Source organism: Acartia tonsa, chromosome 13 (genome assembly GCF_053477335.1).
Source record: "Acartia tonsa isolate MP-2025a chromosome 13, ASM5347733v1, whole genome shotgun sequence".
NCBI classification, from domain to species: Eukaryota; Metazoa; Arthropoda; class Copepoda; order Calanoida; family Acartiidae; genus Acartia; species Acartia tonsa.
In genome coordinates this window covers 2058833-2071066 of record NC_137272.1, presented here as the reverse complement: position 1 = coordinate 2071066, position 12234 = coordinate 2058833, and the positions used below count along the sequence as shown (strand labels likewise).

The 12234-nt window shown below is 41.5% G+C and overlaps 1 protein-coding gene across 6 annotated transcripts in view; it reads right to left on the bottom strand.

Annotated features, from left to right (window-relative positions):
* Nucleotides 1–5160: 5160 nt before the first annotated feature.
* Nucleotides 5161–12234, bottom strand: part of LOC145304519 (cell growth regulator with RING finger domain protein 1-like) — a 13492-nt gene continuing 6418 nt past the window's right edge. For 2 of the 6 annotated variants that reach the window (XM_080146404.1, XM_080146409.1), the window contains 5 exons: nt 12160–12201; nt 11541–11664; nt 8507–8582; nt 7882–7962; nt 5161–7250 (listed from right to left, as the gene is read on the bottom strand). In XM_080146404.1, coding sequence (XP_080002530.1) covers nt 7182–7250; nt 7882–7962; nt 8507–8582; nt 11541–11664; nt 12160–12201 — 392 coding nt within the window. In that variant the 3' untranslated portion in view covers nt 5161–7181. Of the gene's footprint in view, nt 7251–7881; nt 7963–8506; nt 8583–10566; nt 10605–11048; nt 11080–11212; nt 11251–11540; nt 11665–12159; nt 12202–12234 lie in introns of all 6 variants that reach the window. The other 4 variants (XM_080146405.1, XM_080146406.1, XM_080146407.1 and 1 more) reach the window with 4 other exon arrangements.

Here is a 12234-nt window from a genome sequence, read left to right as displayed (position 1 = left end):
GAAGGAAGGTGTGTGCTTAGTGGACTCGACCGACGGGCTGACTGGATCTGCCTGCATCCAGTTGCCCCAATATGACGAGTCGGAGCCAATGGAGATTGGCTCCTTGGCTCCGGGTCTCCACCAGATGGGGAAGGTCGCTCCAGATGACAAGGTTCCAGGCCGCTGCTACCGCTGCCAGGGGAGAGGCCACCGAGCTCGAGACTGCCCAACGCCTGTGGAAGTTAGCCTAGAGGAGAGACGCACCCAGCCACGCCGTGACCGTTCTGCCAAGTGTGAGCGTTGCCACTATGACGGTCACACGGCGGCCGATTGTAGAGCCGACTGGGCCCAGGTAGCCAGCCGCAGGCGCACCGCCGACAAGGGTGCCCCTCCAGGGAAGCCCAGCAGAGTGGCCCATATGGAAGGGAGCGCGCCCCCAGCACCACCACAGCAAGCAGCCGCCCCCAGAGCTGCGGACCGAGCCGATGGGATGCCGCAGTTTGGGACTGTCCCAGCTAGGATCAACGTACTGGGCGGCGCGGCTGAACCCAACCGGGTCGGCCTAGGCTTCAGTCTTAACCATCTGGGGCCAGAGCTGATACAGCCCAACAACATAGCCGAGCCAGAGGTGCTGAGGCCCCAGCCTTTTAGCCTCAACATGATGGAACCTGCCCGACTGAGCCTACCCAGCAAGAGTGGAGGGGCGCTGCCCAGCGTCCCTGAGACGGTGTATGGGGAGGCCCTGGCAGCCGCTGAACGAGAGAGGCAGGAGGTGCTAGCCAGCACCTCTGCATCGATGTATGGGACGCCACCCGGCGTCGCCACCTGGGATGATGGGGGGGTGCTATCCAGCGCCTCCCACCTGGTGCCTGGGGCGACAACCGTCGCCGCCACCGAGATACCTGGATCCTGGAACGAGCCAGCCTCCAACCTGATGTCTGGGGCGACAACCGTCGCCGCCACCGAGAGACCTGAGTCCTGGAACGAGCCAGCGGTCCCAGAGGAAGGGGTGACACCCGTCACCCCCAGTCAGCCAGCGCCACCAGCCTGCAGGGAGAGTCCAGCTACATGCCATCCAGAGCCCCCTGCCAGCCAAGGGAACCCAGCTGCTCAACATCAGGATAAGTTGAATTTGCTAAATGTGTTGTATCCAAAATATTGTAAACACCCAGCCTTGCCTGTGCCCCCTGCACCTGAGGCTGGGGAGATTGAAATTTGGGAAAATAAGGACTTGCCTGTGCCACATGCACCTGAGTTCCTAGGGCAGGGGAGGGCAGTGAGTAAGGGCGAGCCTGTGCCACATGCACTTCAGCCCCATGCCACTGGGCATGCCTTGGACAAGGGAAGGGAGCACTTAGGGCTAGGGGAGCCGACACCCAGGCAAGTGCCAGTCGCTTGCCAGTCTGTCATTGGGGAGGGTATCGGGGTGCCTCGGCCGCATACAGATAACGCTCAATGGAAATTTGTATCTAGCCAGGAGCAGCCCAGCCGTGTCCAGCCCCAAGAAGCAGCCGTGACCAGAGCTGAAGATCCCCAGCCGCGTGTACGAGGAAGATGGTTACCTGGAAGCCTCTCCCATTGGTGGATGGTCCTGTGGGGCCTCCTGCTGGCAGCCGTGTGGCCTACAACCAGCTACGTCCTGGTGGGGTGGGACTGTGCCAACCCCACCCATGTCACGTCTTACAATAAAGAAAAGATGTGTGACACGGAGCCCCTACACCAGGAGGTGCCCCTGGGCCATGAAGTACACATCCTGCAGCAAGTCAAGGTGAGGGAAACCACGGGGTTCAGCTGTCAGCTCACCGTGTCCCAGTGGACATTCAGGTGTGGGGTATGGGGTCACCTCAAGGTGACCTCGGTCCCCACCCTCATGAGGCCAACCAAGATAGACCCAGAAGCGTGCCGAGACCTGGCCAGGAACCGAGTATACACGTTGCCAGGCAAGACCCAGCCACTGACGTTCCAGCTGAACCACCCCCTGTTCTTCACCATCGACATGGTGGGCGCCCTCGTCAACAGCCCCGAGGGGGTGGGTTGCGAGGGGGAGGACGTCCACTTTGAGGGCCAGCTATACCGCAACGAATTAGTGCTCCAGGAGCGGCGGCTGCTGGTCAAGGAGGAGACCTATGTGGTGGAGGATGGACGGGTGGAGTCCCAGTCTGACCACCTGACCCTAGAGTGTCCCCATTCTGAGCTGTCCTGCATCACTGGGGAAGCAACCTACGTGTGGGACCACCTGGGAAGAGATTGCCCCTTGAGGCTGATCCGCAGCCTCCAGCCCAGCCTGGTGATGGATGCATATCTGGTTGACCATCAGGCCCAGTTTTTCATCAACATGACCAACCCCACCTCGATTGTGAACTGCGACTTCGAGGCCCATGCCACCAACCATCCAGCGTTGTTCGTGGCAGCTGACCCAGCCGCGGCTGCGCTGCCCAGAGTGTCGGCCAGGGATGTTGACGTTCCCCTTCAAGCACAGATCCATGCAGGTTATATTGGGTTTACCCTGGAAACGCGCATGAAAAGCACTGCAGCAGAAGAAGTAGCGGCCAACTGCTGGAAGCTCCAGCAACTAGATCCGGCCCACCCGGTGCGTGTCCAGGGGAGCACGTTCTCGGTACTGAGGGGAGACATCCTGCTGCAGCTGACCTGCCAAAGGCACAAGTACGTTGTCCGCGAACACAAGGAGTGTTGGGACAAAGTGCCAGTAGAGCCCACAGGTTTTGTAGACGCTGTGACACGGGTATACAGTGAGCACGCCACCAAGATTCCCTGCTCCTCCACCTACCCCCTGACTGTGCACGCGGAGGAAGGCTGGATAGAGTTAACCCCTGCTCCCAAGAAGAGGCCACCCCCGCTGGATACGCCTAAGCAGTTGTTGACAGAACCCTTAGATGACTTCAGTTCAGGTGGTTTGTATTCGCAGGCTGAGTTGAACGACTGGCAACAACTGCTGGCGTTCCCAGCATACAAGAGTGCCATGCTGACCGGCCTATCCTATGGCTCCTGCGTTCAGCAAGGCAGCTGTTCGGCCACAGGAGACCATGGGATAGTGTCCTACAACATTGACCGACTGGCGGAGGAAGGAGAGGCAGCCCTGGATGTCTGGGCAGGATTTAGACAAGCCATCCACGAGTGGGGAGATGGCGCAGCCATACTGTGCTTGCTGTTGTTGATCCTCAAACTGCTGGGGGACCTAACCATCATTTCTCTGGCAGCAGCACAGGGAGGAGTCCGGGCAGCCCTGAATGCGATATCACAAGTGTTCCTGTACCATCCAGCTTTATATAGGAAAGCGCTGGCTAGAGCCAGGCTCAACCATGCCAAGTCCCGGGACTTTTCAGTGGACTGGGATGCCATTCCCATCGGCAGGGAAGCAGCCGAGGAAATGGTGTCTATGAAATCAACTGACAGCGGGCATGACCGCCCAGGTAGGCCAGGACCGCCCTCTGGCAGACCCCGCGGCCCCTCAGGAGGACAGGCCGCTGCTCAGACACTCAACCTGGCCGCCAGTGCCCCAGCCGCTGCCAACAACAACCAGCAGGCCCCACTGCTGACCGTTCCAGCAACAACTGTGCCACCAGCAAACCTGATACCTGCCGGCGCTGACCAACGTATCCAACCCAAGTCAGCCTCTGCCTTCTATCCCACATTGGGAGCCCATCAACCCTAAGAAGATACTCACCACTAGGATTCCATTGAATCATTATCGTTTGTATATATTTTAGCCCTAAGGAGCGGGCCGAAGGCCTCAACCACTGTCGGAAGTCTGGTAGGGAAACCACCTCCCAGCCTTCCGAGGGGAGAGTTGTGGTATTCGGCAACCGTGAGCCATGTCTATGGCACCCCTGATCTGGGGTTCGGTGGAGGGTCAATGGCCCTCCCCCGAGTCCTGGGGAAGGGGTCTAGTGACCCCCTCCCTACACTTAGAATTAATGATTGAATCTGTCATGTTTATTATGGTTAACTGTACTCTTAATTCTCCCCCACCCTTTCCAGGGATGGGGGAATCATTATTGCCCAAACTGACCATTGTATATGTATTATTTATGCTTTTATGTTATGATTATTTATTCCTATCCATGTAATTATTGTTTGTTGTATATAACTTCAGTATCTCTTAACCCTTCAATAAAGTGACAACTGAAAATAGATGTTGATCATTATCTAGTGAAAGCTAGAGAAGCGTAGCTTCTCTATAGTAAGGTGTCCACGTCTGTCACACTGCCGTAATCTAATTGAACTCCGGTGTCTGCCATTTATCCTCGGCGGATACCACAATTTAACCCATTCTCCCTCTAGTGTTTTACTATAATTAATCAAGTATAACAATACTGAAAATGTACAAACATTGCAAGTGTTAGGTTAGGTTAAAAAGGGGTTAAATTATATAAAGTAATAAGCTTTTTTTTGTCTGTAGCGAAGGATCTCATTAACCACCCAAACGATATGGTTGTCCTTTACAGTGAAAACCTTATAGGTCCTGGGATGAGTTTAGGCTAAAAATCTGAGTATGGTTTAAGCTATTTTTCTGCCCTGACACATAACTTCGAATATAGAGCCCCTAGATGCCAAGGTCATAACTGCTAGTAACTTTTTGTCTTTAACTTAGCCTGAAGAATTTTTTGCTTAAACAAGGGTGACAACACCCATAAAAGCGAAACTCTAAAATCAGAATGACAAACGAACAATAACTCTTGTAGAGTGTCAGAATTTAATAAGAACATTAATGTCTAAGTTTAAACGAAATTGTATATAAATTGTTGCAAAATTGCGTAAATAAAGGCTACAGTAAAAGGACATACTTTCATTTTTAGGATTTGATGATAGAGTTGCGTCGCTTATATTGCTTTACGTTGTTGTCCTAAGAATCATTATTTTATAATCAAATGAATAGTATAGTCATATCATACAAAATGTTTTTAAAAATCAGCATGTTTTAGATATAGGTGTAACTTTCTGATAACGATTAATATAGAGTTCCTAAATTTTCTAGATTTTACCTAACTGACAAAAAGGAAATACCCGTTACGGACGGATGGAGGAACAGACAGATCGACATTATAGAAAAGCAACGGTTTTAATTATTGAAACAATTATCAATTCTATAGTATAACCTACAGACAATCACAAACTGTATATAGAGTAGCTCCATAATGCCTAACAAATAAATTCATTAAAGAGATAAATTTATTAATATGAATTATGTAAATTTATGGTACATAGTAATTTTTTTAAAGAGGAGGAGAGATGTGATAATTTTTTCTAAATAAGACTCAAAAAAAATAGGGTATTTAAACCGGGTATAAGGTATAACCAACAAGCGATAATATTTAGGGGGCAAATGGAGACGTCGTCAATTTTACGATGTGTTGCCCCCAAACGACAGCTGAAAAACACGTATAGGTTTCGTGATTTTTTCCTGAATTAATTTCGTTATTGGTATAAGCTGTAAAATTAAAATAAAATTCAGCAATTTCGCTGATATTTTTCAAAGTTCCATATAGTGATGTATTTTGGATTAAAAAATCCATTAAGAACGACTCTTTAAGAGCAGGGAGGGAGAAGACATTGGGCTGATTATTACACTTAGTTCTCCTATTTGTTGGCTTAACAACTTTAGGGACTTTATTAAAATTTGATTGGTTGGTCCATTAAGTTGAGTGTCTAACCATTAATTGTAATCTACAGAAGAAATAATTTTGTGTATCATTATTGGGGAAGTACATAAATTTATCGGCCATTGTCTTATCCCTTTAGATCCCTGCTTTTTGGATAAAAGTTTTTTATTTTAGGCTTATTAAATGTACATATACCACTCTCCCTCTCACTCCTTTAAAAATATATAATTTCACAATAATTTCTAGCTGACAAGATTTAAGACAAAATTCACAATTTACAATTTAGTTCACAAACTATAAATTAAAATCATTTATGATTTTTTTTATAATTAGTTTTGAGAATTTGAAGAAGAAAAAAGACATTCGAAACCGATTAATATCCATTGGTTCAAAAACCGGTTCTTAGCCATACTGAAAAATTATGTCTAGTATTGTATTACATCCAGTTTTCTACAAATATAAAAAAGTACAATCATAAGATTAAAACCAGTTTTTTAATCTTAAAATTGTACATTTTATATCCGCGGAAAGCTGTTTATAATACGATGCGAGAAATAACTATTATCAAATTGTATTATACACAGCTTTCCGCGGATATGAAAATGAAAAATTATAATATTAAAACCAGTTTTAACTGGTATTAATATTATGAGTTTTGTTTTTAAAATTCGTGGAAAAAAGGATATATACAATACAAGATTTTTCAGTTTAGCTTAGAACCGGATATTAAACGGTTTCGCAGCCATAAGGGAAAAGTGATGTTTTTACATAAAAATGCTTATAAAAACAAAGCAACAAAATATAAAGACAAAAAAGAGAAAAATATTTCAAACAATCATTGAAAGGGAAAAATTTACTAGAAGCTTATATTTAAACTTCTAAAATCTTTAATTGGGCAAAAACGATAAATTAAGAATTTTAATAACATTCTAATGACGACAAGTTTAAGAATAACTTTGCTAAAACCAGAAAAATATACTAATTAAGGAATACATTAACAAGGGGGGGGGGGTGTAAAGGGGACACCCTTCAAATTTTTAATATGGTCTTTTTAGATTAGATTAGATTAAGTAGAGCCCCGCAGGGTTAGAAATACTAAAATAGACTAAAACCATGTTTTCGAAAATGATGACTCTAAGGGTATACTAGAGACATAAGTGATTCCACTATCGATTAGGAATAATTGCATTGTAGAAATGAATATAGAATACGTGGATATTGTGACAGGGGTATTTTGTCGTTAATTAGGTTGCTTATATAGTCCTCAAATATTGATCAATACGTTCCTCCATAGTAGGGAGGGGAGAGGTGACGGAGTAAAAAAAAATAAGGGATGGGGGAGGGAGAAGGGGTATCGTTATATTATCCAGCTAGGAGAAACATTTCAACAGGGTTTTCAATACTCAATAGGGTTGGTCAGGATAACGGATATCTGGCTGATTTATAATGCCGGATATCCGGTATCTGGATAGCTTCAATATCCGATCGGATTTGAAAATATCCGGATATCCGGCCCAACCCTAGTTTTCAAGAATCTGTCACAATTTCCACGTATTCTAAATCCATGATTGTAGAATGTTATCAGAAATTATTCTGCAGAACCGGAGCTCTGATCCTAGCCGCCAGATTTGACAGCCGTGCACGCCACACCTGAAAAGTAAAGAGCTGATTATTGGCGGTTTCCCCCTTTAGGTGCCTGGTCAAGCACGGACCCCCCCCCCCCCTAACCAATTTTAAAAGAAATTAAAAATTTAGGGAGGGTGAGGTAGTCATAGACGTTTAGGGGGGGAGGGGGTAAATGGGTCATTACCCCCCCCCCCCCAAATGAATTTGGGGGTGCCAAAATTTTAGATTTACAATGGGAGGGGGGGGGGGGGCAAATAAAAAAGCTTGCCTCTATGATATTAAAAGATTACCACCCAAAATTTTTATTTTCAAATTTTTACCCCCCCCCCCCCCAAAATGAAAAAGCTTGGACGCCCCTGGAGGTAGTTAACGTGTTATTTTTAGACTATGTTCTATAGGTTAAAGCATGGCAGGTATTTTAATTATAGACCTTCCCTTCTTATTTTCAGTTTATTTAAAAATAAGACAATGGCCGACAAATTAATGTACATCCCCAATGTTAACACCAAATTACCCCTTTGAAACATATGGACACGCAATTGATAAACAAACCAATCAAAAAAAGTTAAGCCAATGAATAAGAAAAAGGTTATTATAAAACTTTGGGGACTTGTGTAATAAACAGCCAATTGTCCCCTCTCTCTCTGGTTATTACCTGTAAGATACTAGCTGCTGGTTGGTGTAAATTTTCTTGGTTTCTACTCTGCGTAATCTCTTCAGTACTTTTACTATTCTGTTTTATTCAGAAGTAAAGCTATTGATTTATATGAAAAGGTTTAGTTCCATAGCATATCATTACAGTTTGTCTAATGTAAACAGTTTGATTGGCGGAAAAGGGGCGGTTTTCCAAGAAATGAAGAGTCAAGGCCAAAACAACCCACCTCATTTTGATTTTAGAAATTGGAAATATGGAGGGGGGGGGGCGGGGGGTTGCTTTTCATTATTTGCTCTTTTTATTTAGGTTCGGTTAGGTTATTTGGATACTAAGAAGTCCCACAGGGTAAGAGCACTACAAGCTTGGATCCCGCAGGGTTATGACATTTAAGAATTTGAGGTTGAGAATAAAAAAAACGAACAACAAACCCTCCCCAATAATTTCATTTTATTTTAAAATCAAAAGGGTATTCTTAGTGCTCGAAAGGAATTCGAGGGAAAACACCAAGAAGATACTATTGAATTTTAAATAAAATGGGTTAGTATACTATTTCAATGAAAAGTCCCCTTTATGAAGACATTTTTGGTACATGTGTTTCATAATAAAATATTGCTTTACTTTCCTGAATGTTAACTTGAGGTTCCTTCGCTATAAGGAAGTATGACTGTATGAATCCTCTACACATAGGACAGTGTTCCAATCTAAGAAACAAGGATGACAACATCCATAAAAGCGAAGCACTGAAATGGGAGGACAAACGGACATTAACACTTGTATAGTGTTAGAACTTAATTATCATAATATAAATTTATAAGAGTCAAAGCAAAATTGTAAGTAAATTTGTTGTAAAACTGCTTGATACAGGATAATTTTTATGGACATACTTACATTTTTAGGGCTTGATTATAGAGTTGCTTCGCTTATTACATTATACTTTGTTGTCCCAGGAATCAATATACCAAAAATCAGATCAATCCGATGATTTAATCACATAAAAATTTGTTGTTAAAAAAGTGAAAAAATCAACATGTTTAAAATGGACGTACGGACATTTTGGTAATGATTATAGAGTTGCTACGCTTTCTAAATCGTACCTAACTACTAAAGAAATCACCATGCAAAATTTGAAATCAATAGGGCAATTCTAACATGCCTAAATTAACGGAAAAAGCTATCCGTTACGGACGTACGGACGGACGTACGTACGGACCGACCCTAATTATAGAAAAGCTTCGCTTTTAAAAACAGGGATGACAACATCCATAAAAGCGAAGCTCTGAAACGGTGGGACAGACGAACATTGACTCTTGTAGAGTGTCAACTTTAGGACTTGATTATAGAGATACTTCGCTAATAATATTGTACTTTATTGTAATTGGAATTAGTAATTCAAAAATCAGATCAATCGGATGATTTTATCACATAGAAAATTGATGTTAAAAAGGAAAAAAGCAACATGTTTAAAATGGACGTAAGGACATTCTGGTAACGATTATAGAGTTGCTACGCTTTCTAAATCTTAACTAACTACTACTGAAACCATCATGCAAAGTTTGAAATCGATAGGACAATTCTAAAAGGCCTAAATTAATGAAAAAAGCTATCCGTTACGGACGAACTGGCCGACTCTTATTATAGAAAAGCTTAGCTTTAAATTTTTAAAGGGTGTTTAAAAAAACAATCGCTTCATTATTTTCAATACAAACATCCTGTTACTTTATTATAAGTAAGGATAAACCCTAACTAAAACTAACAAAAAAATTACCCAATTTATGCTCAAGCAATGACAATAAGAAAACAGAATAAAATTTTGAATCTAAAGTTTGAATTTTTTTAAATTAGATGCAGCACTATAAAACTAGGCGGAAATAGTCCCTTTCGTAACATCGCCTTATAAGGGGCGATTCGTCGTATTTTTAAAATGGCTTTTTGTAGGTTATTTTAGGTTAGGGTTAGAGCCCCTCGCAGGGGCTAGAAATAGGAGAAAAGCTACTGTGAATAATACGAAGAATCGCCCCATAAGATGTGATGTTACGAAAGGGACTATACCCAACTAGGCTTATGTACCAAGATTCAAGAATCTAACTCAATATTTAGACCACTGTTTAAGTTTAGATGTCATAACACAGCCCCCCCCTCCCTTAATACCAGTTTTATTGGCCCTTGTTTCGGGGCAAAAAAAAATTAATTTTTTTACTATCCGCGGAAAGCTGTCTAGAGGGCAAAATAACCCTGGATATTTTCTCCTATATATAATTTATTTACCTACTAAGCATGTATGACAAGAGGCTGCATGTATACAGGGTAAAATTACCCTGGATATTTTCTCCTATATATAATATATTTACCTACTAAGCATGTATGACAAGAGGCTGCATGTCTAGAGGGCAAAATAACCCTGGATATTTTCTCCTATATATAATAATATATTTACCTACTAAATCATGTATGACAAGAGGCTGCATGTATACAGGACAAAATAACCCTGGATATTTTCTCCTATATATAATAATATATTTTCCTACTAAAGCATGTATAACTAGAGGCTGCATGTATACAGGACAAAATAACCCTGGATATTTTCTCCTATATAATATATTTACCTACTAAAGCATGTATGACAAGAGGCTCCATGTCTACATGACAAAATTACCCTGGATATTTTCTCCTATATATTATATTTACCTACTAAAGCATGTATAACATGAGGCTGCATGTCTACATGACAAAATTACCCTGGATATTTTCTCCTATATAATATATTTACCTATTAAAGCATGTATGAGAAGAGGTTGCATGTATATAGAACAAAATAATCCTTGATATTTTCTCCTATATAATATATTTACCTATCAAAGCATGTATGACATAAGGCTCCATGTCTACAGGACAAAATTACCCTGGATATTTTCTCCTATATAATATATTTACCTATTAAAGCATGTATAACATGTCTACATGACAAAATAACCCTAGATATTTTCTCCTATATAATATATTTACCTATTAAAGCATGTATAACATGAAGCAACATGTCTACATGACAAAATAACCCTGGATATTTTCTCCTATATAATATATTTACCTATTAAATCATGTATAACATGAAGCTGCATTTCTGCAGGGCAAAATAACCCTGGATATTTTCTCCTAGATAATATATTTACCTATTAAAGCATGTATAACATGAAGCTGCATTACTGCAGGGCAAAATAACCCTGGATATTTTTTCCTATATAATATATTTACCTATTAAAGCATGTATGACAAGAGGCTGCATGTCTATAGGACAAAATAACCCTGGATATTTTCTCCCATATAATATATTTACCTATTAAAGCATGTATGACATGAGGCTGCATGTCTACATGGCAAAATTACCCTGGATATTTTCTCCTATATAATATATTTACCTATTAAAGCATGTATGACAAGAGGCTGCATGTCTATAGGACAAAATAACCCTGGATATTTTCTCCTATATAATATATTTACCTACTAAAGCATGTATGACAAGAGGCTGCATGTCTATAGGACAAAATAACCCTGGATATTTTCTCCTATATAATATATTTACCTACTAAAGCATGTATGACAAGAAGCGGCATGTCTACAGGGCAAAATAACCCTGGATATTTTCTCCTATATAATATATTTACCTACTAAAGCATGTAAGACATGAAGCGGCATGTCTACAGGGCAAAATAACCCTGGATATTTTCTCCTCCTGACAAACAACACATCTGGCTACCCGTCTCTTCTTTCTTTCCTCAGATCCAAATACTACAAAAAAAATCAAGATAAGATTTAGAGAAAACGTAGACCTTTTAAAATAAAAATAAAATTACTGTCCTTAAAAACCATCTTTATAGTAACAGGGACTAAAAAGTGTTAAACAAAAACAAACACAAAGAAGTGTTTTTGGAGACTATTATTTTAGAGGTCACTAGAGACACACAAATAGGAAAGCATTAAACTTTTTAATTTGATGATCTTTATATGCCATTATAAAAAGAAATGCAAATGCAAATAAAAATAAAAATAAATTAGAATTGTTTAAGTCAACAAAACAACAAAAACAATTTTTTTTTAACAGTCAAACTTTAAACAACTAAGGGGACTTTTGTGAATTTTGATTGGTTGGTTCAATTAGTTGAGAGTCCAATCCTTGCAACCACCAATTGTAATCTACAGATGGGATAATTTTGTGTATTATAATTTGGAATGAACATCAATTTATCGGCCATTGTCTTATCCCTTTAGATTCCTGCATATTACCTGAATATTCTTCTGTTTCGCTGTCCTCTTGGCTTTCCGTGTCTGCAAAATTGACAGGTATAATACAAAGTAGAA